This window comes from Cucumis sativus, chromosome 6 (genome assembly GCF_000004075.3).
Source record: "Cucumis sativus cultivar 9930 chromosome 6, Cucumber_9930_V3, whole genome shotgun sequence".
Lineage (NCBI taxonomy): Eukaryota > Viridiplantae > Streptophyta > Magnoliopsida > Cucurbitales > Cucurbitaceae > Cucumis > Cucumis sativus.
The window spans coordinates 15,426,401-15,454,369 of NC_026660.2; the positions used below are offsets into that span (position 1 = coordinate 15,426,401).

Genomic DNA, 27,969 nt, shown 5'->3' on the forward strand with positions numbered 1-27,969 from the left:
AAAATAATTTGTTATTGAAAAGGCATAAGTCTATTACAACATATTTAATGCACCATTTAAATTAAGAGCTAAGGCAATGTTTTGATAATGATTTTGCTTTTTATTTTTAGTTCTAAAAGGCTGTGCTTCTTTCCTCACAAAAAAAATTAATTATAATTTTCATATTTTTCTAAAATAGAAATAGCGTTTGAATGTATAATCAAAATTTTAAAAAATAAATAATATCGTGTTAATTATTACTAAATTATATTATAGTGGATAAAATAAAATTAATTTCAATTTAGATGCGAAAAAAAAAAAACAATTTATTTGTTCCTCCTCGCTTCCTTTTCCTTTTTTAATTGCTTAGTTTTATATCTAATCCTCCTTTTTAGTAACTATACTCATAGTGAGTAGTGTACCCCACTTTGGAGATGCGTCCACAATTTGCTCACTCTCACTCTCAATCCCATCTTATACAATAGTATGATTATCATTTCACTAAATAAATCCAAATTAATTTCTGATATCAACGTATTGGTATGTGTCCAAGTGTAAAATGTTTAATTTCTTAAATAAATCTATGGAGGTTTTAACATTTTATTTATATTTTTATCAACATTTCTATCAAACTCAGACAATGGACAATATCACACTTCAAAACTAAAACGAAACAAAAACCTTTAATTAGTCATCGTATTATAATCCTTTTATACGAAGTTGGTTAATAAAATGTCATATTAAAAAAAACTAATTGCATACATTGGTCATGAAAAAGAAAGAAAGAAAAAATCCCAAATATGTTCATGAGAAACGTCGACGTGGAAACCCAATCGTGAAAGCGAAAAGAAAAAATCATCCCAACAACGCACACTTTCCCCTATAAAAACCCATTTCCTTCATCGCTTACGCTATTAAACCCACTCACTTAGTCATTGTTTATCTTCTTCCAATTATTGTAATGGCAAATGGGTATTCGGCGGTGGCGATGGTGGTGGTGATAGTAGCGGCGGCGGTGGCGTTGGGGGTACCGGCGGCGGAGGGGGCGGCGGCGTTTGCATGCGACAAGAGGAATGTGGGGACGAGAAATATGGGGTTCTGTCAGGAGTCGTTGGGGATTGAAGAGAGAGTTAAGGATTTGATTGGGAGATTAACGTTAGGTGAAAAGATTAGGCTTTTAGTAAACAATGCTATAGCGGTGCCGCGGCTGGGGATTAGAGGATATGAGTGGTGGTCGGAAGCTCTCCATGGAGTTTCTAATGTAGGCCCCGGGACTAAGTTTGGTGGGACCTTCCCTGGAGCCACTAGCTTTCCTCAAGTCATCACAACCGCTGCTTCTTTCAATCAGTCGCTTTGGCTTCTAATCGGACGGGTCATAATTCTCTCTCTCTTCCTTCCCATTTTATTTTATTTATTAAAACACAATAGAACGTTCATTTACTATTTATTGGTTTGTTTTTATAATTTTTTAAAAAAGAATTGCCATGTATTTGATTTGATTTATTTTAATTTTTGTTCTTGGGAATTAATATTTGAAGTCTGTTCATGTTAATTTTGTTTTTGTTTTTTAAATCTTAAGTGGTAGTGATGGGTGACCTTCTTGCCATTTTATGATTGAAATATTGTGAGCGTAAGTTACAAACTTGAAATTGGAGCGGTAAGAAGAAAGGGAAGTAATTTGATTGATTGGTTGATTGATGTGTGTGGATATATGTATGTATGTATGAGTATGTGAAAGTACTGTTACTTATGAAAACTATGTGATTTTTTTTTTACTTATATTTTCATATAAATAAATAATAATAACCATTATATTTCGAGAAAATTATGGTCATTCAATTTCATTCTAATCTGGGATGAAATGAGTTTGTATTATAATTTAATCCAAAACCTATGTTTAGATCGATTATTTTAAGTTCGATTTATTATAAAATTTCATTTTATATTTTATTCTTGTTTTATTTTTTATTATTCATGTTTTTTAACATTCTTCGTATAACTACGTTTCAACTCTCTAAACAATCAATTATTAACGTATTTACTCGGTTTTATTTTATCATTTGTGAGAAGCTAAACATTTCACCCACTACTTTTTTTTAACATTATTGTATTAAATTATACTTTCTTTTTAACATTGTTGAAGTTTGATTCTTTATGAGGGGAAAGACAATTTGCTATGACCAGAAGCCTCCAAAGAATTATAAAGAAAAAGTAAAGAAAACATTCATAAAACTATTGAAAAGTACTGATTGATCCTCATGAAAATGGAAAATTCAGTGGTCCTCCCCAGTCCTGACTGTGGAAGCAGAACAACTTGTTCATTTAATCTGTAATATATATATAAACTTTCTATATTTTTAGAAATAAAAAACATAATATTACTCAAATTTTGAAAAATTATATTGACCTCTGTCTTGCTGTCAAATTGACAGAGCATGTGTGTGCCATGTGAGGAAAATTATATGGGGTTAAAAGTTAAATTTACTTTATCACCATGGATTAAAAACATCAAGTTGTTTTATCGAAATAAAAAAGGTTTAAATATCGGTATCAAACACAGAAATGTAGAAATATTGATTGAAATATTATGTGTTAATAGAAATGTTAAACACAGGTGTAATCATATGTCAATAGTTCATGCATAAAATCTTAGATTAATTTTTTTTTTTTGTTATTACGGATGAGATTGAACCTTCCATAATAAGAATTAAATGTTGTGTTAATATAAAATTTATTTTAGTGTCTATTACATTTGTGATTTTTTAAAATAAAAAGAACTGTCTGTGACACATTAAATTGTATGCACACTTTAGGTGGATTTTCTTCAAAACCAGAAAAGGAAGAAAGATCCAATGTTCCCTTGACACAATTTCCTGTCTTAATTCAAATCATTAGGCAATCAATAGACCTTTCAACCATTCTTAAATAACCTTCAATGGCCGCCCCTGACGGCTGAACTTATCAATAAGCCAAAAATTTATAATTCACTGTATTATTATTGTATTGATGCAAATTTCTGACCTCTTGATTAAAGAAGAGTTAAACAAACCATGTTAAGATTTACGTATTATAATTCCCAACAATGACATTGATTGCAATGTGTATTGATATGTAGGTGGTTTCAGACGAGGCAAGGGCCATGTACAACGGAGGAACAGCAGGTTTAACCTATTGGAGTCCAAACGTGAACATATTTCGAGATCCACGATGGGGGCGAGGCCAAGAAACTCCCGGCGAGGACCCGATTTTGGCTGCAAAATACGCTGCCAATTACGTCCAAGGGCTGCAGGGCAACGATGGAAAGAAAAGGCTGAAAGTGGCAGCTTGTTGCAAGCATTACACAGCCTATGATCTTGACAATTGGAATGGCGTAGATCGGTACCATTTCAACGCTAAGGTATTTATTTTATTAATGGGCTTTCGAAATTAGAAGCCCGTGTGGTGAAAGAGATTCTAATGGGCTGAAGCCCATTATCTGATTAAACCTTATGGGCTTTTTTTTGGGCCAGGTGAGCAAGCAAGATTTAGAGGACACTTATAATGTGCCATTCAAAGCTTGTGTGGTGGAGGGAAAAGTGGCAAGTGTAATGTGTTCTTACAATCAGGTCAATGGGAAGCCAACTTGTGCTGACCCGGATTTGCTTAAGAACACAATTCGAGGTGCTTGGGGACTAGATGGGTGAGTCACCATGGAATTATTAAGAATCATGTTTTCTAGTTCACCTATTAATTATGGAGTGAGTGATTGAAGTGTAAAAACAAAAATGTAAAAGTGAAATCATTGATTAAAGGTAAATTGAAACAGGTATATTGTATCTGACTGCGACTCTGTTGGAGTTTTGTATGATAGTCAACATTTCACTCCTACACCGGAAGAAGCAGCTGCGTCTACAATTAAGGCCGGTGTGTACTTTTATGCTTTGATTAGTTTTGAGTTGAATCAGGGTTTAAAATAAAAGCATACCATAGCTCTAAACTAGCGATGATTTGCAGGTTTGGATTTGGATTGTGGACCATTCTTGGCTGTGCACACAGCAACCGCAGTGGGAAGAGGACTCCTAAAAGAAGTTGATCTCAACAATGCCTTAGCCAATCTACTTTCGGGTAATGGCAATAAATAACACTTTCACTTATAACAACAGTTTAGAAAAATGGTAAACATAGTAAAACTCGTTTACACTACACTATGGCTTTTAATATTTGAAGTCTAATTACAATATTTGCTGCTTCATTTACTCCTAGTTCAAATGAGGCTCGGAATGTTCGATGGCGAGCCCGCGGCCCAACCTTACGGCAACTTAGGCCCTAAAGACGTCTGCACTCCAGCCCACAAACACCTAGCACTGGAAGCCGCAAGACAAGGCATTGTTCTTCTCCAAAACCGAGCCGGAGCTCTACCACTCTCCCCAACGCGGCACCGAACAGTAGCAGTAATCGGCCCAAACTCAGACGCTACCGTCACAATGATAGGAAACTACGCCGGAGTAGCGTGTGAATACACTACACCGGTTCAAGGGATCTCAAAGTACGTTAAGACCATCCACGCCAAAGGCTGTGCCAACGTCGCGTGTGTTGGGGATCAGCTGATAGGGGAGGCGGAAGCGGCGGCGCGCGTGGCAGACGCGGCAGTGGTAGTGGTGGGATTGGACCAGTCGATTGAAGCGGAGTCTAGAGATAGAAATGGGGTGTTATTGCCTGGGAAGCAAGAAGAATTGGTAAGGAGAATTGGGTTGGCTTGTAAAGGGCCGACGGTGGTGGTCTTAATGTCGGGAGGGCCGATTGATGTGTCGTTTGCGAAAAATGATGGGAAAATTAGTGGGATTCTTTGGGTTGGGTATCCTGGTCAAGCTGGTGGTGCAGCCATTGCTGATGTTTTGTTTGGGGCTACTAATCCTGGTAATTATTTCATTTCCTCTCTACTTTTCTTAATGGTTTAGGTAAAGTTATGAGTTAATTATAAAGTAGTTTATGAACTGTGAAATAATTGTTTGATTGGTATATGAATTTTAAGAGCTTTTGAAAAAAATTAGATATTCATAAATTTGTGAAAATTTGAAAAATGTTGAAGAGATGGATGACTTGTTAGACACAAACTAAAAATTTTGGAGACATTTGAACTTTTCTTTTCATAATAGATTAAAGCTTGAGGAATTTCTTTTTAAGAAAAACAAGATTTTGAATTGACTAACTTCAAAAGTTCTTGAAGTAAATTTGAAATTAATGGTATATTATGATATATGGATATCTTGAAATGATACAGGAGGAAAATTGCCAATGACGTGGTACCCACAAAGCTACCTAGCAAAGGTTCCAATGACAAACATGGGCCTAAGACCCGACCCATCAACCGGCTATCCGGGTCGAACCTACCGGTTCTATAAGGGCCCGGTCGTATTCCCATTCGGGTTCGGTTTAAGCTACTCAAAGTTCTCCCAATCCTTTGCGGAAGCCCCAACAAAAATCTCACTCCCTCTCTCAAGTCTCTCCCCCAATTCCTCCGCCACAGTCAAAGTCTCTCACACCGACTGCGCCTCTGTCTCCGATCTCCCCATTATGATCGACGTCAAGAACACCGGAACCGTCGACGGATCTCACACAATTCTCGTCTTCTCAACTGTTCCGAACCAGACCTGGTCGCCGGAAAAGCACTTGATAGGATTCGAAAAGGTTCATCTCATTGCCGGATCGCAGAAGCGAGTTCGAATCGGAATCCATGTTTGCGATCATCTCAGCCGAGTTGATGAATTTGGAACTCGAAGAATTCCGATGGGTGAGCATAAACTACATATTGGTGATCTCACGCATTCGATTTCACTTCAAGCTGATTTACAGGATATTAAATTCTGATTGATTGTGAACACTGTCGTTAATGTTGATGGTGTTTTTGCCATAATTTATGTTAAAATTACATAGAAGTAATTAAAAAGGTGAATTGATTGTAAATATTAAAAAAAAAGAATCAAATAGGTTGAAAAAGAAAATTGGAAGTAATTGTGATTATAAGATGTTTGGTATTGAAAAGTACGATTGTGCCTCAAACGCAGCAAATTTGCCGGGGGCTCTTTATGTAGTTTTTTTTAATTTTTTTATTGTAATTTCATCTTTTCAATGAAGTCATGGTTGGCTCTTATGTTACACTTACGGTTTCTCTACTTTATTATTTTTTTTATATATATATATTTTAAAAATATTGTAATAAGTGTTGTGTATTGATTCGAACCCGAGACCTATTATCCATAAGAACATAGGTGTGCCAGTTGAGCTAAGTTCATGTTGACGATCATGTTATTTTTAGCTTTTATCTAAAAAAAATAATATTGTATTATGGATATATATATATATATATATATAATAATTGGAAAAAAATAGTAAAGTTTTAAAAATATTATTGATGAATATCGTGGTTTTTAAGTTTATTAACGAGGGTTCGAATTTTATGCTTAGTACAAAATAGTTTGTCAATCAAAATATCATTTTTTTTATACGTTTTGTGATCTTATCTTAAACTCAAAATTATAATTTATTTTTCTTAATAAACAATGTCCATCAAGATATCATTTTTCTTGATGGAGGGTTTATGTTTTTTTTTTTTTTGTTGTCTTTGTACATCAAGAAACCTTAGCCCCATCAAGAAAATTTTAAACCCGTCAATAAATCTAAAACAAATGCATTGATTTTTTTTCGATGATGGCCATTGCAAATCAAGAAAATTCATTCCTTGATGAGGCTCGTCCATAAAAAAAACCTATATAACTTGATCGACATTGTTAGTCAACTTATATATTATCCTTCATGTTTATTGTTCAACAAGAAATAGTTTTCTTGACGTTTGTGAACCATCAACAAAACTAATGGAACTTTTCCCATCAACGAAATAAAAAATCTATTTTTTAAAAATGTTTTTTAGTATTTTCTTCAACAAAATAAGGAGACTTTTCTTGACGTACATGATCGTTAAGATAAATATTGTATCAAGAAAAATATTTTCTTGAATGGTTTTTTGCCATGACCATCAAGAGATCAAAATTTGTGTGCGTCAAGAAATATCAAATTTGTAGTACTATTATTTGATGGGTTCTGATGCCTGGGTATTACAAATGCTTGTGTTTGGAGGCATAAATTGGAAATATATATATATATTTTATATCTGTGTTTGGGGTGTTGATTTTGAATTTATCGATTTAGTTAATTTGTTTGGTTTTTTTATTAATTATACGTCCTAAATTTATTTTGTATCAAAATTTCAATTGATTATATATATATATATACATATTGTACATCTAATTCAATTTACTGACTCTATTGATTTTAATGAAAATAATGGTAAAAAAGATAAATGTTAATATTAGATAATAATAATTTTGATTACAGTTACATTAACATAAATGGTCTAAGTATAAATATTACAAACTATTCACAAAATATAACAAACCATTTAATTGGATTAAGTTTACGAAAGTTATAGCTAAGCGACATTAAAAATAATCTAATAGGTTTCAAAATAAACATAACAAAAAAGGTCATGCAAAAATGAAAGTTATAGTTTTGTCTTTTTATGACACACATGCGACGTATTTTAATCAACTTTTATCAAAAGAGGTCTAAATAAAAATGAGTATTTTTTTTTTCAAAAAATGTTTTTTCTTAAGTAAATTCAAATAAATATTTAAGTCTTCTAATTAAATTGACTAACAAAATAGATGAAAAATGTTATTAAACTAAAAACAAACAATGATATATAATTACAATTTTTACTATGTTACCGATATATTAATATTTGATTTATACTCGAGATCAAATTATATAGGCCATTAATTTTCACCTTGAAAAAATATAACAAAATAAACAAAATCTCCTAAGGAAATATTAAGTTTAAATAAAGAATAGAAAAGAGATAATTATAAAATGATCTAATAATAATATTTATAAAAAAAAACTCCAAAAGAAAATAAAATAAAAAATAAAAAATGTGTATTTTAAAAAATATTATTGTGATTAAATCAAATGCATGTATGGAATGACTCAGATAAAAAAGTTTTCAAAAATTCATTTTTATTAATTTTTCAAGGTTTATAGCAGTAGCAAAAATGGTGGTCGAAAGTTCGTCGACTGAGTTTGTCATAAATCACACCTAGTGGTTGACCTACAATGGCGCTAGGGTGGTGTTTGGGGTTGGTCGATGAATTTTCTAAATTGAATTAGAAAAAAACGTAATTCATGCGCTTGAATAGTGTTTACTATTCAATCCCATGGAAAAGAGTGTAAGAAGCCTTAGTGAAGACACTTGTTGATCAATAATGAAGATGATGAACGGTCACCAATTTTAAGACGATTGGTTGGTCATCGACCATCATAGCAATCGGTCGTCAAGGGTTATGGCTATGATCACTTGTTAATAGGCATGAGATCGATAATTAACAATAACGATTGATTATCATCGATCAAGATGTTCACCCCACGACAATAACGTCCAAAGTTATAGGTCACAAGCAATCAAGATCGATCACCGATGAATCAAGACGATGGATAATCAATGGTCAAGACAATCTAGAGCCGACTATCAAAATCCAAAGCCGACAGTTAAAACTATCGATTGTTGTGATCGAAGATTGGTCATGATCGGTTATCATGGTTGATCGTGAGGTTGGCTAACAATTGTTGCCAACAATTATTGATAAGATGTTGAAGTGAAATTTTTTCTAAAAAATATGACATTCAATAATTATATATATAAAAAAACATATTCCAAGCCCATGAGTTTGGAATCTTAATTTCAAAAATTTTATTCCAAGCGGAGAAATATGTGTTTGACTTCAAATGTCAAACCCCACCAATTCTAAACCCACTCCTAGGGGGTGTTTGGCACACAAGTTCGTAATCAAATGCCTGAAAATCAATTGCCCGTGTATTACAAATGACTGTGTTTGGGGTGCAGGGTTTGGAAATCTGGATTTTCTTATGCTTGTGTTTGGGGTGCTAATTTTGAATTTCTCGTGTTTAGTTAATTTATTTAGTTCTTTTTATTAATTGTACGTCCTAAATTTATTTTTGCATCAAATTTTTAATTAGTTTTTGAAAAATTGTAATTGATAATCATTTCAACAATAATAATTAAGGATATAACAAAATTTTAAAAAAATTGCAAATATAGCAAAACCATCACTGATGGACTTGTATCGCTGATAGACCAATATTTGCAACATGATAGACTTATATTATTGATAGAATTTGACAAATTTTGCTATATTTGCAAATTTTTTAAAAGGTTGTTGTATACTTAATTATTTTGAATCTAATTGCTAAATTTGAAACTATCCTTTTATATATATATTGTGCCTCTAATTCAATTTTTGGACAGTTTTGATTATAATGACAGTAATATAAAAACGAGAAATTTTAATATTAAATAACAATAATTTTAATAATGTTGATTACAATTGCTAACATTGGTGGTTTAAGTAGGAATATTAACTATTCACAAAATATAACAAATTACATAATCGAGTGGAGTTTATGAAAGTTTTAGTTAAGCATTGTTAAAAATGATAGAACTAAGTCATGCACAGCGGAAAAAGAATCGAATTTCTACCATAATTGCCACAATTAACATGTCACCATAAACTAATCAAATTAGGGTTTTAAGAAATATTACCTTTGAAGCTTTCAAAAGGTTTGATATCTTCTTACCAATTCTACCCGAGACCACCACTAGTACTCAACTGCTATCCTCTAGACAAAGAACCGGGTTGTGGGACCCAATTTTGGTGTAGAAAGTAATGGAGATAAAATGAGATTGGAAGCTTTCTTTTTCTTTTGTTGAGATGATGAAAATGATAAAAGAGGGAAAACTTTTTCAACATTTGAAAACACCTCTATTTATAACCTAATTACATGAAAAAATGCATGCAATTCATTTGCCAAATCTCAACACCTAATGTTCCACTAACAATTAGTGGAACTTAGTGGGCTAGGTGTCTATATCTCATATAGCCACATATCCCACTAAGAGTTATTGGGATTATCCAACAAAATGTTGGATTTTCCCACTAACTTAGTCCAAGGGTAAAATGGTCATTAGATATTTCTAGTCAAAAGTCAAACTTTGACTTTTCTTAGTCAAAAGTCAATATTTTGACTTTTTACCATTTTGTCCGTCTTGACTAATTCCAACCTTCCGAGCATGAATCCACATTCATTTTTCCAAAATTCAAATCACATTTGAATATAAGGCCGGTCAAAGTTTGACTTTTCAAAGTCAAAAGTCAACATTTTGACTTTTTACTATTTTTGACCAATTCTATCAATTCCGAGCTTCTTAGTATGAATCCGCATTCATACTTATAGTATGTAAAACATAAAGCTCTATTTCTAATTAGAAGACCGACGACTATATCACTATATTTGTCGGTTTCCCTTTCTTCTCCCAATTCGAACAATTCGACTTATTTCATCACACTGTTCTAAGTTTAATCCATATGAGCTAGCAGAGGAACCTAATGGACCTATAGATCATGGCTCCAACGATTCAAGATTAACTAGCTAAACTCTTTTAAACCGAGTTAATTAACATTCGTTAACTAACGGGTCATTCCACTAAAGTCCCGTAGTTGCACTCCCCTCACTATATATATATTTGTGTCCATTTGATAAAACCATAATCAGCAAGTTAATCATTCACAGGTTGCTCGTAACCTTGGCTGGGTCAAAATACCGTTTTACCCCCAAGATTACATCTTGCTCCTTAAGTGCCACTAATCCACTATTGAACAATTGGTTTAAGGTTCAACCTATAAACTTAATCCCTCTCGGGTCAATGAGAGGGTGGGGCCCCTTGTTCAAGACTTGGATTCAGTGCTTAAGAGAACAACCTATCTACTAACCCTAAAGCGGGTAGGAGTGAATTCCATCTTGTACCCTATGTTCCCAGCTATCCACATGATCTTACCCTTGAAATGAGAGGCTTATTGGGCCAACGCTGATGAGCTGCCCTCACCTATGCAGATCTAAGGATAATCTCGTGTGAACATAAGTTCATAGTTAACTCAGGATTAAGACTAAGTTACCTAGGTCATCAATAATTGAGATAGTCGGTTTTAAACAGTAAACGGTGTTATAACGTAAAAATGACTAATTCATGGTTCAGTCTTATGTAAACATTTTACATAGGATGTCCCTACTTTCATGTCTCTACATGAACGATTAGGATCACCTCGTTTGTACTACAAAGTGGGCCGCATCCATAGTTTCTCTAAATAAGGCGCCCAACCTTTATTTCATATACTATAGACTATTTAGGCTATATACTCGAACTTGATCCACGTTTATGTTTACACATAAAGTTCAAGTTTATTCAAAAAATAGCATTGGAACTTGATTTATTGGATTTAAGATTATAATATTTAATTTCTCAATAACAACTTTATTGAACAGAATATGATTTACAAACTACGAGTTTTAGGACAAAAAATTCCAACAAAAAATTATCTAATATGTTTCAAAATAAGCATAACAAAAAAGGTCATGCAATAGTGAAAGAAGCAGAGTTACATTTTGCCATAATTATGGTTGTATTTTATGGCACACATGTATTTTAAAACCACTTTTGTCAAAGGATATCTAAATAAAAATGATTTTTTTTTAAAAAATATTTTTTATTAAGTCAAGCTGAATAAGTTTTAGATTTTGTAGTTAAATTGACTAAATAAAAAAAATGTTATTAAACTAAAAATAAGCCATGATATATATGTGATATATAATTACAATTTTCACTATATTATCATCAATTTTCACCTTGAAAAAATGTAACAAAATAAACAAAATCTCATAAAATGGTGGAAAGATTAATTTAAAATAAAGAATAGAAAAGAAACCATGGTAGAAAATGATCTAATAATAATAGTTATATAAAAAACTCCAAAAGAAAAGAAAATAAACAAATGTGTATTTTTAAAAAGTCATTATTGGGATTAAATCAAAGGCAAACGTAGAATGACTCAGAAAAAAAAGTTGTTCAAAAATTAATTTTTACTAATTTTTTAAGGTTTGGAGCAGTTGCAAAATTGACGGTTGAAAGTTCGTCAACCGAGTTTATCAGAAATAACACCTAGTGGTCATCGACAATGGTCACGAGGGTGGTTTTTGGAGTTGGTAGATGAAATTTCTAAATTGAGTTAGAAAAAAAATGTAATCCATGAGTTTGAATAATGTTTACTACTCAATCCCATGAGAAAGAGTGTATGAAGCCTTGACGAAGACGGTCGTTGATGGTGAAAGACGATCAACGATCGCCAATTTGATGATTGGTTGGTCGTCGACCATCACGAGAGCCATCAAGGGTTATGGCTATTGATCATTAACCATCACTTTACTCGCTTGTTAATGGCATGAGATCGATAATTAACGATAACGATTAGTTGTCATCGATCAAGATGTTCACCCCACGACAATAATGTTCAAAGTTGCAGGTCACAAGCAATCAAGATGACTGGTCACAGACGATCAAGAAAATTGATAATCAACAATCAAAATGATCCGAAGCCGATGGTTAAAATATCAATTGTTGTGACTGTCGATCGATCATGATGGGACATCGTAGTTGATCATGAAGTTGGCTAACAATTGTTGTATAGGTCTGACTTCAAATGCCAAATCCCATCATTCCAACGGGGAGATTGTGTCGAAATTTATATAGACTTTTTTGAAAAGTATTTTATCAATATTAGTAGATTAACACATGATCTAGGTTCGAGTAAAAATCTAGAACGAATGTGATAAAATTATTTATTTGATTTGAAAATGTGAAAAAAAAAAACAAGAATATTGGGGAATTGACAAAAATAGGCCAAAAATGGGGTAGAAAAAGAGTTTTAGGATTGATTGTAAAAAAGTTGAGATTTAGGATAAATTGGAGGTGAAATGACGAAAATACCCTCTTTTATTTTCCTTCCTCTTCTTTTTCCTTTTCTTCAACCCAAAGACAGAAGGTCGTTCAAAAGAAAAACGTAAACCAGAGCATTTGAACTCTTCCGCGTCTGCAGTTACCCCCTTCAACTCTCTCCCGCCTCCGATGAACGTTTTTCTCTTCCGTCCATTTCTTCTCCACTTCCATCCATTTCTTCTCCACGACTCTCTGCTATATTTTCCGATTTCAACTTGTTCACCGAACGTCTCCATTTCTTCTGCACGGGTCTCTGTTTTAATTTGGACTTCAACTCCGGCGGACGCTTCTCCACTTCCATCCATTTCGATTTCAGGTTTGTTTTCACCGGACCTCTCCATTTCTTATCCACTCCTCTACGTTGGCAGTGCCATATCCATCATCTTTGAAGTCAAGTGAGTAATAAAATCTCAGTTTTTTTTTTTAGAGTTAGTCTGTTGTAGCTTATCTATTATTACAGTATTCCATCTTGTTTGTTTAAGTTGTCTGTTGAGATGTGAGTTTTTTTGTTTTTGGCACATTTTAGAGAAGAAATGCATGTCGTATGCACACAGACATAGAGAACCGTGTGAGCCATTCTGTTTTTAGGAAGAAAAACCATTTCCTTTGCAATGTACTGTAATAATAGAAAAACCATACCTTGGAGTTTAGAACTTGAATTCGAACATATATTTGGTATCCCATATAAACTCTGCAAAGCTACCAGTACAATAGAATATCATAAGCTGCATTGTTGAAAGACCATTTCCTTTGCAATTTGTTGAAAGACATTATCATAAGCTGCATTGTTGTTCTCTACTTTGTTAATGTTTTTAGTGATGTAGTTCCAATAGAATACAATCTTTAGAATGCATGTTTAGCTAGTCTAGCTAGTCTACTAGGTGTTAAGGCTTTAGGGTTAGCAATTTTATTAGACTTAGCTACTTTGCCTTGAATTTTTCCATCATCTCGCACCTATCAGCACCTATCTCGCACCTTCCAAAATTTTGAGTAGAAGTCCTAAGATGAGAGTGTTAACCTTCCTAAACCGTTTAGAATGCATGTTTAGCTAGCAATTTTATTAGACTTAGCAACTTTGCCTTGAAGTTTTCCATCATCTCGCACCTATCAGCACCTATCTCGCACCTTCCAAAATTTTGAGTAGAAGTCCCAATATAAGAGTGTTAACTTCCTAAACTGTTTAAAATGCATGTTTATCTAGTCTACTAGGTGTTAAGACTTTAGGGTTAGCAATTTTATTAAACTTAGCAACTTTGCCTTGAAGTTTTCCATCATCTCGCACCTATCAGCACCTATCCCTCACCTTCCAAAATTTTGAGTAGAAGTCCCAATATAAGAGTGTAAACTTCCTAAACCGTTTACAATGCATGTTTAGCTAGTCTACTAGGTGTTAAGGCTTTAGGGTTAGCAATTTTATCAGACTTAGCAACTTTGCCTTGAATTTTTCCATCATCTCGCACTTATCAGCACCTATCTCACACCTTCCAAAATTTTGAGTAAAAGTCCCAATATAAGAGTGTTAACTTCCTAAACCGTTTAGAATGCATGTTTAGCTAGTCTACTAGGTGTTAAGGCTTTAGGGTTAGCAATTTTATTAGACTTAGCAACTTTGCCTTGAATTTTTCCATCATCTCGCACCTATCAGCACCTATCTCGCACCTTCCAAAATTTTGAGTAGAAGTCCCAATATAAGAGTGTTAACTTCCTAAACCGTTTAGAATGCATGTTTAGCTAGTCTACTAGGTGTTAAGGCTTTAGGGTTAGCAATTTTATTAGACTTAGCAACTTTGCCTTGAATTTTTCCATCATCTCGCACTTATCAGCACTTATCTCGCACCTTCCAAAATTTTGAGTAGAAGTCCCGATATAAGAGTGTTAACTTCCTAAACCGTTTACAATGCATGTTTAGCTAGTCTACTAGGTGTTAAGGCTTTAGGGTTAGCAATTTTATTAGACTTAGCAACTTTGCCTTGAATTTTTCCATCATCTCGCACTTATCAGCACCTATCTCGCACCTTCCAAAATTTTGAGTAGAAGTCCCGATATAAGAGTGTTAACTTCCTAAACCGTTTACAATGCATGTTTAGCTAGTCTACTAGGTGTTAAGGCTTTAGGGTTAGCAATTTTATTAGACTTAGCAACTTTGCCTTGAATTTTTCCATCATCTCGCACCTATCAGCACCTATCCCTCACCTTCCAAAATTTTGAGTAGAAGTCCCAATATAAGAGTGTTAACTTCCTAAACCGTTTAGAATGCATGTTTAGCTAGTCTACTAGGTGTTAAGGCTTTAGGGTTAGCAATTTTATTAGACTTAGCAACTTTGCCTTGAATTTTTCCATCATCTCGCACTTATCAGCACTTATCTCGCACCTTCCAAAATTTTGAGTAGAAATCCCGATATAAGAGTGTTAACTTCCTAAACCGTTTACAATGCATGTTTAGCTAGTCTACTAGGTGTTAAGGCTTTAGGATTAGCAATTTTATTAGACTTAGCAACTTTGCCTTGAATTTTTCCATCATCTCGCACCTATCAGCACCTATCCCTCACCTTCCAAAATTTTGAGTAGAAGTCCCAATATAAGAGTGTTAACTTCCTAAACCGTTTAGAATGCATGTTTAGCTAGTCTACTATATTGAAACACCTTGAAGTTCAAAAAAAGGTTAGGAATCAAAGTTTGTTTAACATTTTCAAAGTTTGTGGTACATTTTCAAAGTGTTTCTTACCAATACATTTTGACATTTCCAAAGGGTGAAGAAGGAGACTGCACGGGAGTTGAAGGTCATGATGCCCAGACTGAAGATGTTGACACACCCGGTACACCTTCTTGGTTGAGGATGCCCAAGGAGGATGACACAAGTGATGGGGTGAAACACGTTGAACTTCAAAAGCAGGTTAGGAATCAAAGTTGTGTAGTGGGGTGAAAATCATCCTTACTAATGCTTTATCCTTAGTAATGCATTTTGACCTTCCATAGGGTGTCGAAGCAAACCGCACGGAGGATGACACAATGGACGAGTTGGATAAGAAGGTTCATATTGATTTGGAGGAGCCAATAGACGTCGTTGACGATTTGAACGAGGAAATTGGAGTAAAAAGTCTTACTTATTTTGATTCAGACGTCATGGAGATAGAACCATTATCCACTAAACGACCACATGTTCGGCCCGCACATAGCAAGCGTGCAAGTGTATACTTGTCAACCCCCTTCACAGCTTTAGATAAACGGACTACAAAATCAACCACCACCACCTCTCAGTCTCAACCATCCGTCTATGATCCTATGCAAAAAATACCTGACGCCCATTTAGATCGACTCAGAGCTTGGATCACAGACAAGCGTACGAAAGATGAGGTGCATGAAACTTTTCACGGGAAAAAATCGAAGGAGTTTTTCAGAGACTTGTTCATGTGTCGTCGGTGGTTGGCGGATGAGGTTAGAACTTTTCTCATTATTTCTTATTTACAGTTTTAGAGCACTTAGTACCTTCAAGAAGTTGGTTTGATCGCATAACCGAATTAAATGTTTTATTTTGTTTCTATTAGCATTTGGATGCACTCTTTCTTCTCATTCGCTTCAACATTAAGACAGCCATGATACCTTCTGCTCAAAACTTCACAACTGTAGACACACTATTCATGGTTTGTACTCGCAACCATACTTTATGTACTGAATTTGCTTTTGATATTTGTCTTATTGTCTCATTGTATACATGCATGTGTGTTTTTTTTTCCTTCCAGCGACTATTAGTTGCGAAGTGGCCTGAATATCAAGAATGTATTAAAGAGAATCGACCATTTCACTGGAAGGAGGAGTATCGGTTGGTTGACTATGTTGTCGGATCAAAACAAGACTGTCAAGATCCTTGGGTGAATGTTGATTACATTTACTCTCCATTCAATATCCATGGCAATCATTGGATTCTATTATGCTTGGACTTGGTACGTTGTCAAGTTAAGGTATGGGATTCGCTTCCGTCGCTTACGAGTGCCGAAGATATGAGAAGCATATTAGTGCCAATTCAAGAGATGGTGCCAAATTTGCTCGATACTACTGGATTCTTTGTTAGGAGAGGCGGATCATCAACACACAAGGAACCTTGGCCACTTGTCATTGTCGACTCCATTCCACTTCAACGCAACAATAGTGATTGTGGTGTATTTACAATTAAGTATTTCGAATATGAAGCTTCTGGTTTAGATGTAGCTACATTATGTCAAGAAAACATGTCATATTTTAGAAAACAATTGACATTTCAATTATGGACCAACAATCCCATGTATTGACTTTTAGTTCCAACTTTTGAAGGAATTGTATATGTTCCAAACTATGTACATAAATAGTTTTATATAATGGAATGAATACCATTTTTGTTTTATGGTATGCAATTTTTATTTCATTCTCTTGGAAAATTGTAAAGTGTGCAGAACTTTTATATAATGTACAACAATGCAGGTGAGAGCAACATTCTCATGCTCTTAGAATTAGGAAGACCAATTTATCCCACAATGTATGAAAATTTCACCTCTTTGAATGCTAATTGTTTTTGGCAGGTGTCTTAGAAACATTTTTGGATTTCTAATGTATGAATATAGACATTCTTGATGTGTTACCGGTGATGGAGCAGAGGTTTGTGGTGGCTGTGGAACTGCAGAAGCAATGGGTTCAGGTTCTGCATCAAAATCAATTAAACTTCCAGAAGGTTGCTGATAGCTCTGTTATCTCAGCAAGAGCCTCCTTTGTATGACGGTGGTAAAGTATTGGACTTGTTCGTTGCATACATTAACAGGTTATGGTATGATAAAATGTGGGGGATGTAAGTTTACCATGATACAAGAGTGGTCTAGAGAATTATGCTTGGTATTCAATGCCCATGGAAATAGTTTTAGTTAGCTCCTAGTGAAAAATGGATTTATATATAGCCTCACGTAGAAGGTTTTCATTATAAAAACATCTTATGTAGGAACAATTGATCCTCATTACCAATAGTAGCATTTTGATCTGTGTCTTGTTCTGTACCTTTGTTGTTAACCAACCGACTTTATACATTACTTATTATTAGCTCAGTCTTGCTACTACCTGAACTTTCAGAGTCAACTCATCGACATTAACTGTCACTCCTTTGAGTGTTATTAATTATTGTTTTTTCCATTGAGATTACTATGCTTGAAGAGGTGGTTCATATGCTTGAAGATTTGAATCATTACTGCTGCAGTAGCAAAAGGAGAGCAGCTATTGAGTTCTAAAGCACACAATATTATTTACTTCTCACGGATTGTTCAAACATTATTCGTTGCAGCTTTGGAGTTGTTCTAATGAAAGTACCAACATAAAAGAAGCCCATTTTCTAAGACAACTGCCATGAAAACAACAGGAAAGCAGAATGAGATATCTAAAAGGTAATCTGAAAGAGATGGTAGATCCCAGCATATCATAGGCTCAGGTGGAGAACGCAGTCAAAGTGGTAAGGATCGCACTTCGCTGCACGACTAAGATTCCATCTACAAGGCCCTTCATGCAAATGGTGGTTCATATGCTTGAAGAGGCTGAACCTTGTAAAAACTAAAAGTAGCAAAAGCTTTGCATTTATTACTACTGCACACTTTAAGTAATCAGCAAGAGGCTTCAAATGCAGCAAGGGCTGAACCTTTAAGTAATCAGCAAGGGCTGAACCTTGTAAAAACTAACAGAGGCTGAACCTTGAAGATGAATGTAAAAACTAAAAGTAATCAGCAAGATTTGCATCATTAATACTGCAGTAGCAAAAGGAGAGCATTTATTGAGTTCTAAAGCACACAATATTGTCATAATAGGATTTCAAGTCTTTCTCAAAAAGCTTGAAATGCCAAAGGAGTAAATATTCTATAAACAGTTCACAGTAGGATAAATAAAAAGAGAAGGAAAGTCTTGAAGTTGCAGAAGAAAAGTCTTCAACTTAGAATTGTCAGTGAGATGACTTTAGTGATCTTGCAAACAACACAGGACACAATTTTATAAGCATCTTCCACCTGCATTAAAAAAATGAACCTTTTTTACATCGTGATCATGCAAACAACGCAAGCACAAACCAAGCAAGTATAAAACTATTACTACGTACCAAGACGGGTACTAATCTTGTATGCTCGACTTCTGGATGTATGAAATTGGATTGGTACACGTTAATCTATTGTGGCCTGTTTCTTTACATCGACCACATTTATGCAATTTTGGTGCTTCACCGACACTTGGAATCCTCTTTTTCTTCGGTCGACCAACTCTTTTGACTACTTTCGGAGGTAAGACAGTCATATGTACATATTCTTCGGTTGTCTTCCATTCCGACTGATTCCCAACTGGGTAGACGGCCTCCGAATATGCTGCCAACAAACATTCATTAGTGTAATAGTTAGCACATAAGCTATAAACATTTATATTGCGATCCCGTGCAACAGCAATGGCATGTGCGCATGGTAGTTGCTCAGCTTGAAACTCCTTACAAGTGCACTCTTGAGTATGAAGATTTATGACCTCCTCTTTATCTAAATCTTTAACATGGAATTGGTAACAATCAATTGGGTTGACTTTCATTGTCAAAGCTCGTTCTTGTTTCTTTTGTAGAACTAACTCTGCCCATTTAGTCAATGTAGACGTCACTTTAATGCCTTCTTCTCGACGCTCCCAAAACCAACGTTGTAGCAAAGCTCGAACATGTTCAAGGAATGAAGCAATAGGCAAATCTCTAGGTTCTTTCAGTATAGAATTCATGGACTCTGCTATATTTGTTGTCATCATATTATATCGTCTTCCTGGACAGTGAAAACGAGACCAACGTGTTATTCCAACATCGTTTAAATATTTTCCTGAATCATTAGGAAATGCAAGAATACTTCTCCACGCTTCTGAGAACGTTGATTCACGGTATGTTCTAGATGCATTGTAAAACAAAGTAGCTATAGTGTCATTCTTGTATTTATCATTCAAATTTTGAGTCAAGTGTTGGACACAAAGTCCATGGAATGCGGAGGGAAAAACCGATGCAATACACTTAGAAAAACATGTTTTTCGATCTGTCACGAAGCCTAGATTAGGCACCTCTCCTATTGCACCTTTCAATTTCTCTAAGAACCACTGTATTGAAGCATCTGTTTCTCTGTCCACCACTCCAAAGGCAAGAGGATAAATTTGATTGTTACCATCCAAGCAAACAGCAACTATCAACTGACCCCGATATTTGTTCTTAAGGAATGTTCCATCCATGACTATAACCGGTCTAATGCAGTTTAAGAATCCTCGAACACATGGACCAACAGCCATAAAAAGATATTTGAAGAAACGATTATCTTCAAGTTCCATGAGAAATATTGTACCTACATTTGCAAGTTTGAGAGCTTCACCATATCTAAGCAATAGATTATATGACTCTTCAGGACACCCGCGCACTCGTTCATACGCATTTTCTCTAGCGCGCCATGCTTTTTCATAACTCATATTTATGCCATAGTCTTGCCTCATGTCTTCTATGATATCACGTGGTTTGTATAGACGACCGACTCCCTTGTTGAACTTTGACTTTATTAATTCTCCAACAACCCAAGATTTTGCTTGCCTATGGTCACGATTCAAAACGTCAAGAGAACACGAATGAACTTTGACATACTTTTTAATCTTAAATATATTTGAATCCTTCAATCTCATCGCTCGCAGTCTCCAACCACACTTGTTGTCAATGCATCTAACAAAGAGAACCTCTTTTGTAGACTTTTTTACTACAAACTGAAAATTTTTTTTCATTGCCAAGACACTTAATCTCATTGACAAATCTTTTTTGGAAAAAAATATTTGTCCTACATCAAACTCCTCACTTGTAGAGCTTTCTTCGGACCAATCATTCCTGTCTGTCTTCAACTTTTGGCTAGAAGAGCTGTAACGAACTTTAGATTTTCCTTTGCAATCTTTTGTAGGACCATCTCTATGTTGTGGGATGTCAAATGATTCACTATTCATCTCTCTACTGGCTCCCATGTAAAAGTCTCATCTTTCGAATCATATGACTCATATGATTCCCATATAGCCGAAGTGGTCCCTATCACGTTATCACACAAGCCAACTTCAACTTCACGAACATGAACTTCATTCTCATTTAATGTATCCATTACAATTGGAGGATGAGGGTTTAAGTTATGAGCTTGGTTGCTGCCAGATACTGAATTGTAATCTTTGCTTAACACTTTTTTGCTTTGATTACTTTTAGGCTCAAATGAGACGTATAAAGGGACCTTTAATGGATTTTCACTAAGAAGATAAAACTTCAAATCACGGTCATTGCTTAACTCAAATGTAGGAGCTTCGTGTTCCACTTTTATCTCATATATGCATCTTATCATTACGTCGAACTTTGAAGGGTCAACTTCTGCAAGGTCATATAATTCTGCCTGTAAATCTTTATGTGTTATTTCTTTACTGACAACGATGCCTTTTAACATGCCTCCTTCGTATTTTCTTCGCCTCTCATCCCACATACCACCGTAACGCACTAACATGGGAACATGTGACATCCTTAAACCACCTTATACTTTTCAATTGCTGCAAAAAATGATTTGAAGTTAGAATTTGACATATCACATAAACAAAGTTTATTAAAAAACAGTAGGTAAATACTAAATAAAACGTGCATAGTCACACCCTACATGTTTACGATATTGACAGCTACAAAATGTTTAGGATATTGCGAGATACAAAAAACAATAGCTAAAAGTCACCCTAAATCAATTCATTTCAGATTAAACATTTCAATTTAAGAACCTGCAAGATGTCTGCGAGATGTTTGCGAGATGTCTACCAGATGTTTGCGAGATAAAATAATAATAATGATAAATTGCTAACATCATTTGAAACATCTATAAAGCAACCTTAAATCAACCCTAAATCAACTTGAAACAATAAAAAATAATATTTGATTTATACATTTAAGATGCAAAAATATATATACATATAACACAACACAATTCAGATTCGGATTTAAAAATTAAAACAAACCACAATGCGTGAGATGTTCGCCGGAGTAGATGATGAACGACACCGGAGTAAAGCGGAAAGTTGACAAACTTTTGAGAGAGGAGAAGAATCGCAAATGGGTTTTTCTTTTTTCTTTTTCCTTTACATAATCTATGAGAAGGAGAAATGCTTCTTTTTTCTTTACGTAACCTATGAGACTGCAACAGAAGGAATTTTTTTTTTTTTTTTCCCTTTACGTAATCTATGAGGAGAGGACAAGAAGGCTGCCTTCGAAATTCTGTTTTTTTTTTCCTTCATGTGAATGACATTGAAGAGAGAGAGAGGGGTTGGAAAAGAAGAGAAGAGCAAATGTGAATTGAAATTAAATGAGGGTATTTTCGTCATTTCACCTCCAATTTATTTTTTTGCCTATTTTTGTCAATTCCCCCAAATGTTGAGAAAATTTATTATTTCAATTCCTATGATACATAACAGAAGGAGGCTCACTCCGTTGACAGAGTTTCGCAAAACACGAAATCTCACATTTGTCTTCGTTCCATCTCTCACCGGCGGAAAATGTTGCGGTCAATTCTCAGAGCAACATCTGCAGCCTCCAAACACCACATCTGCAATCGAAACCCTGCGCCCATCCTATCCCTTACTTCAAATTACTCAGCTAAGACCACCAAACCCCCCGTCAAGAAGGGCAAGAAGGGCAAGTCCGAGGCCGATGCCAAAGCCGGTGACGACCCCTCCGCCTCTGCTGCTGCTTCCGACGACTTAGATGCGGCTCTTTCTGATGATAAAATCCGCGCCCGCCGTCTTGCTGCCGAGGAAAATGATACCTCACTTGATGTTGGCCCGAATGGCCGCCCACTCTTTACCTCCGCTTCTTCACTCTCACAGCTCACTCGCAAGGATGCAGGAACTTATTTCAAATACAAGTACGTATGTTTTCTACATTGTTTGTGAGTTAATATTTTTTGGGATTTTTATTTATTTCTTTGCGAAATGGAAGTATGGAAGGACTTAATGAGGTACTGCCGGAGGGTTTGCCTGTGGGGATGGTCAAGGAGTTTGAAGAGTCTATACGAAGTGCTGTGCTTGTGCGGCAGAGTTTCTTGGATCTCCGTGACAATTTCAGGCGGGTGGTTGATCCTTCATTGCTGTCTCCGGCTGGTATTACTTTTCTTCTACTCTCATTTCTTCAGATGGTTATCGTGTTATTTAGATATATCGAAGATACTGGTAATTTAGGGTGGAGACTGGACTCTTGAACGTCTGAATCTTTGGTCGAACAAATGTATTTAGCTATTCATATTCAAATGTCCAGGTTCAAAAATTAGAAAACAGATCGTCTTGGATGGTCCAGTTAATTGTGGAAAGAGTATTGCGCTCGCCATGCTCGTTCAATGGGCTCGCGAAGAAGGTTGGCTAGTTTTATATGTTCCTAGTGGACGTCGGTGGACACATGGAGGGTTCTTCTTTAAAAACCATCAAACAGGACTTTGGGACACACCCGTTCAAGCTGAAGATGTTCTGAGAGTGAGGACTTTTTCCTGCTACTTAAGAATTAGATTGAAGTACTGGCGTGTTTTTTTCAGGATCTTCTAGTGCATTTGTCATGATTATGCAGGTCCAAATTTCAATAGTTTTCTTATTGAAGTCTTTGGGATCGCTACCTCATGCTCTATTTTTCCGTCTTTTCTAACTCTCAAACCTTGTAATTGCATCAGATTTAGACATGTAGTTTAATGCTGTATTTCCTAATTCCATTGATGGATGTTAATTCTTACTAAACGTTGTTGAGAATCTTGACAAGGGAAATGATCTCTCATGATCATGATTATTCATGGTAGCTGACTGGGAAATGTTTTGCCTAGTGTTTACCGATTTGTGATGAGCTTTCAGGAGATGATGTGAGGACTTAGGATAAATATATAATACTGAACAGTTGACTTAGACTTATATACTTTTCTTTGGCGGGCTGGTTTGGACCAGGATTTTCTGAAGTACAATGAGATCCAGTTAAGACAATTGCCGTGCCAAATATATGAACCTATACCGTTGGGAGAGGGTGCTGGTGTTGGGATGGCTAAAGGTGCTGATTCCATGAGGATGCCTGAAGGTTCTACTTTATACGACTTAATTGATACTGGAATCAAGCACACTCATGTGGCTGTTGGGGTGGTAGTTCGTTTAAGAAAAGAACTATCACTTGTGAAAGACATTCCTGTGCTCATTGCTATTGATCAAGTGAGACTCAAATCTACATCTACCCTTTATTTGATTTCTAAAATGAAGTTTCTTGGACGAATTAAACATTCCAAAATGAATTTTGTTGCAATAATGATTGTTACTTCTTGTCCAGTATAACAACTGGTTTACATTCAGTGAGTATGAAGAACCAGTGACTGTTCGTTCAACTCGACCAATACATGCTAGAGAACTTGCAATGGTTAGTACTACTTTGGATTGAAAGTATTGTGTTCTAGTTAATTCTGTTTATTACAATTCATTGGGCGTTCCTAGAATATCATATCGGTTTTTGTGTTTAGTAACTTACCTCATGCATTTTAGCTAGCCCCTCTACATCCATCATTTTTGTAGTCCCTTTGCCTTGAAATTTCAATTTTTGCTGTGAAACTCATGTCCTTCACTTCTTTTACCTATTTTTCTGGTTAGATGTTAGAGACTAAAACATGACAGATAGGGCGATATGATTCAAAAAAGGAGAGTAAAGTTGAAAGAATTATGGAATGAACGATGGCTTTGTGCATACAAGTGAAGAAATATAATAGTTATAGCTTTTTGTGGGAGTCTTTCTGAGTTACTTATAATTTTGCTGCGTGTTTCAAGTTTCAACTATGTTTTCTCTTAATCTTTTTTTATTTGATTTTTCCTATCTTTTTCTTTTCCTATTTCCCATTTAGATTAGCTTTGGAAATGCACGGTTCAATTTATATGAATTTTGATAGGTTTTTGATTATCCCATAAAAAAGAAAAAGAAAAAAGAGGACAAAGATCGGGTTTAAGGCAATGGGGCTTATTAATAGAGTATCAGAATTAGGGAGTACAAATAGATCATGAGGAGAAAGAGAATTGGAAGACTCATTCAATAATATTATGTCAATGGCACAACTTGACCAGTGAGTTAAAAATGGAAAACCCAAGTTTGACAATAGTTCAGAAGTTCGGTTCTAAGTGGTTGGAGGATGTAAAAGCTAGGTTCAAGTACACGTTTGACTCAAATTTAGTTGTGTGCAGTAGATTCTTGAAACTTAAAAATTTACAATAAGTTAAATTTATTATAAGTTTTTAAATCTTTTTATATTGTGTCGGGACAGAAGAAGATTTGAATCATATTCTTTGAAGTTGTGCTTTTGCAACATCTATTTGGAGTTTATTTATTTCTTGTGTTTGGTCCATTTAGCCATTGAGATCAAGGGAGATGGTTAAAGAGTTCCTTCCCATTCTACCCTTTGCGAGAGGGAGAGGTTCCTAATTCCTATGGCAAGTTGGGGTTGGGGCTTTAGTGTGGAGTCTCAGGAGGAGTGGAACAAACATATCCTTTAGAGGAGTTGAGAGGGGGTTCTTGTGACATTTGGTTACTTTGTCAGGTTTCATGTATCTCTTTAGGTGTGTGTTGTTGACGAAGTCTTTTTGTAATTATTTTCTAAGTCTTATTCTTCTTGATGAGAGTCATTTATCACTTTAAAGAGTTATTTTTCTAGCCTTGGTGTTTTTGGATGTCATTGTATTCTTTCAAAGTTGACCCTTTCTAATTATTATTATTATTTTATTACTATTACTTTTTTACCTTAATAATTTGTCTCTAAAAACCAACTGATTAGCCTTTGGATTCTCAAGTTCATGAACTTTCACTTGTGTGTCTAAATAGGTTTCTAATCTTTGAGACGCTATTTAAAGTTCTAAGACTTGTTAGACTCAAAATTAATAACTTAAAGACATTAAAAGCTCTTACCATTATAACCGTTCGGGAATGTGTGATATTTTTAAAGTAAAGGTGCCTTGTACCCATTAGACTCGGCTTTAAAAGTTTCAAACAAAAGATTTTTTTTTCTTCCAATCAATGATGAGAATTTCTAATCTTTGGCAGGTAAAAGCTTTTAGGTCTATGATGCATGACGACATGATGGTTGGTGCTTTCTCCCATTCAACTGCTGTAGGAAAGTTGCGTCAAGACTTGCCAGATGTTCCTCTAGGTGCACGTGTTAATTTCCCTCGCTACAGTCTTGATGAAGCGGCTTCTGTTTTCCACTACTACCTCAGGTATGCAGTATGCTTATGTGGTTCTTATTTTGAAAGCAAACTAATTTCACTGAAATAAATTAAGAATTTAATATAAACTGAAAAAATGAATTACAAAAGATTTGTTTGATCAAGGATTTAGAATAAGCCCCCTATTTGTCTATGATGGTAGATCAGAGCTTTTAAAAAGATGGTACGCCAACTCCCGTCTTTTGACCTATATTTTAAAAGCTTTCTTATTTCGACATTCTCAAGTCTTATTGATACTGGATGAACTAGAAAGCTTGTTAATTAACAACCAACCTAGGAGAATCGTGTAGGTATAGAATCCTATTAACGAGTTAAAGCCATTTGAAAAAAAAATCGAAATACAGGAGGGACTATAGTCAAGAAAACTACTAGAATTTCTCCTACCGTGATAAATGCTGGCTTAGAGAATAGTTAAAGAAGGAAGAGTATTAAGAAAAACAACTGTATTGGAAAACTATCAAGAGTTCCATCAACCCTTGGAAGTTTTGTTGCTGCAGATTAGAGTTTCCTTGGCCAAAACAATAGAGGTAGTTGCATAATTTTCAGTTCACAAGGTAGGGACACTGCTAACTGCTAAGATTGAGGATCCCTTTTGTAATTGTTTACTGGTGGGATGGTTGATGAAGTCTAATCGTTTACGTGATTCTTTTCTATGGGTAAGCATTCAGTACATTTGAGGGGATTAATAGTAATGAACAAGATGCGTATTACTTCATAAAGATCTGTTAAATGAATGCCGTCTATCTCTTTTTAGTCTAAAATTTGAAGTTGCATTTGCATATATTCGTCTGCTTGGTTGCATACTTGGCATGATTTTGATTAGCTCACAGCCTGGTTTCTATACAAATGTTGCATTGTAGGGGGATTGTTTGCTTAGTTAGTTGTTTGTTTTCTTGACAGACAAAGACTGATCCGTCGTGAAGCCTTCTCAGAGGATGCCTGGAAAAAGATATACTATTTGTCAAATGGAAATGGAGCGGAAATGCGGTGGTTGGCACCATTGATGCGGTGACAACAATGAGGCCTATTTCCTTCCTGCCTGCTCGACTCTGGACTCGGTACCATTGCTTAGTTCTCATGGAGATTCCTTCCCTCAGAATCAGATTCCCCTAACCTTCTCACTCTATTCTACATATCATAGGTTTGCTGCTCTCTAATAAGGGCCACATCAGAGAATTAACCTTTTGTAGGGCACAATTTTTATAGTCTACCTACATTCTTCAGTAAGCTGTCATCTTTAATGGAAAAACTTGAGATACTTTGCCCATTTTGGTCATTCATTTTGCAATAGTTTTCCGCACTTACCTATTCTATTTCTTTCATTGTTGGCTTAAATACCATTTTGTTCTTCAACTCTTTTTTGTTCTACATCTTTTACCATAAAATTTTAGTTCCTGTACACAAGTCCCCCAATTACCATATCAATTTTAGTTCATGGCTATTGTCTTTTCTTTTATATATGCTCAAATTGGACAGAAAAAAAGTGTTCTAGTTTTGCAAAAAAAATTATCATGTCCATAACTTTTGTTAATAATTTTCACAATAGATCTAACTTACCACTTAATCTTTTTTAAAACTAAAAAAAAATATCGAACTCAAATGTTTCTATGAAAAGTGACTTTTTTTTTTGGTTGGGGTAGTAAATGGTTTGAAGAAGAATAGAAAGACAAAAACTAAACAATTATAAAGTAAGGTTTTATATTAAACAATATCTTGAAATGATACGGGAGGAAAATTGCCAATGACAAACATGGGCCTAAGACCCGACCCGACAACCA

General features: G+C 35.0%; 4 protein-coding genes across 4 annotated transcripts; 3 read left to right on the forward strand and 1 right to left on the reverse strand.

Annotated features, from left to right (window-relative positions):
* The first annotated feature begins 728 nt into the window (after positions 1–728).
* Positions 729–6,116, forward strand: LOC101219036 (beta-D-xylosidase 1). Its single transcript, XM_004151064.3, has 7 exons — positions 729–1,351; positions 3,095–3,376; positions 3,489–3,658; positions 3,785–3,882; positions 3,973–4,083; positions 4,222–4,875; positions 5,240–6,116. The coding sequence occupies exons 1-7, from the start codon at positions 941–943 to the stop codon at positions 5,824–5,826; spliced, it is 2,313 nt and encodes a 770-aa protein (XP_004151112.1). The 5' UTR covers positions 729–940; the 3' UTR covers positions 5,827–6,116.
* Positions 6,117–12,459: 6,343 nt separating this feature from the next.
* Positions 12,460–17,202, forward strand: LOC116404497. Its single transcript, XM_031887013.1, has 5 exons — positions 12,460–12,522; positions 15,666–15,809; positions 15,893–16,351; positions 16,462–16,557; positions 16,657–17,202. Exons 1-5 carry the CDS (start codon positions 12,460–12,462, stop codon positions 17,200–17,202), a joined length of 1,308 nt encoding a protein of 435 aa, XP_031742873.1.
* A 1,427-nt stretch (positions 17,203–18,629) lies between these two features.
* LOC116404380 lies at positions 18,630–20,257 on the reverse strand. Its single transcript, XM_031886710.1, has 2 exons — positions 19,014–20,257; positions 18,630–18,924 (listed from the first exon to the last, which is right to left on the reverse strand). Exon 1 carries the CDS (start codon positions 20,246–20,248, stop codon positions 19,025–19,027), a length of 1,224 nt encoding a protein of 407 aa, XP_031742570.1. The 5' UTR covers positions 20,249–20,257; the 3' UTR covers positions 18,630–18,924; positions 19,014–19,024.
* A 2,125-nt stretch (positions 20,258–22,382) lies between these two features.
* Positions 22,383–27,544, forward strand: LOC101212097 (28S ribosomal protein S29, mitochondrial). The gene is made up of 7 exons (XM_011658970.2): positions 22,383–22,833; positions 22,908–23,068; positions 23,223–23,434; positions 23,891–24,145; positions 24,261–24,347; positions 26,010–26,182; positions 27,092–27,544. The coding sequence occupies exons 1-7, from the start codon at positions 22,466–22,468 to the stop codon at positions 27,201–27,203; spliced, it is 1,368 nt and encodes a 455-aa protein (XP_011657272.1). The 5' UTR covers positions 22,383–22,465; the 3' UTR covers positions 27,204–27,544.
* The last annotated feature ends 425 nt before the right edge of the window (positions 27,545–27,969 follow it).

What these genes read in the sequence shown, in the direction of transcription:
- LOC101219036 (XM_004151064.3), top strand. Translation starts at nt 941, where the DNA reads ATGGCAAATGGGTATTCGGCGGTGGCGATGGTGGTGGTGATAGTAGCG. An exon ending in TTTGGCTTCTAATCGGACGG is followed by an intron (nt 1,352 to 3,094) that starts GTCATAATTCTC and finishes ATTGATATGTAG; the next exon opens with GTGGTTTCAGACGAGGCAAG. An exon ending in CTTAGCCAATCTACTTTCGG is followed by an intron (nt 4,084 to 4,221) that starts GTAATGGCAATA and finishes ATTTACTCCTAG; the next exon opens with TTCAAATGAGGCTCGGAATG.
- LOC116404497 (XM_031887013.1), top strand. Translation starts at nt 12,460, where the DNA reads ATGACTGGTCACAGACGATCAAGAAAATTGATAATCAACAATCAAAAT. An exon ending in ACGTTGAACTTCAAAAGCAG is followed by an intron (nt 15,810 to 15,892) that starts GTTAGGAATCAA and finishes GACCTTCCATAG; the next exon opens with GGTGTCGAAGCAAACCGCAC. An exon ending in CTGTAGACACACTATTCATG is followed by an intron (nt 16,558 to 16,656) that starts GTTTGTACTCGC and finishes TTTTCCTTCCAG; the next exon opens with CGACTATTAGTTGCGAAGTG.
- LOC116404380 (XM_031886710.1), bottom strand. Translation starts at nt 20,248, where the DNA reads ATGGAACTTGAAGATAATCGTTTCTTCAAATATCTTTTTATGGCTGTT.
- LOC101212097 (XM_011658970.2), top strand. Translation starts at nt 22,466, where the DNA reads ATGTTGCGGTCAATTCTCAGAGCAACATCTGCAGCCTCCAAACACCAC. An exon ending in TGCTCATTGCTATTGATCAA is followed by an intron (nt 24,146 to 24,260) that starts GTGAGACTCAAA and finishes CTTCTTGTCCAG; the next exon opens with TATAACAACTGGTTTACATT. An exon ending in GTTTTCCACTACTACCTCAG is followed by an intron (nt 26,183 to 27,091) that starts GTATGCAGTATG and finishes TTTTCTTGACAG; the next exon opens with ACAAAGACTGATCCGTCGTG.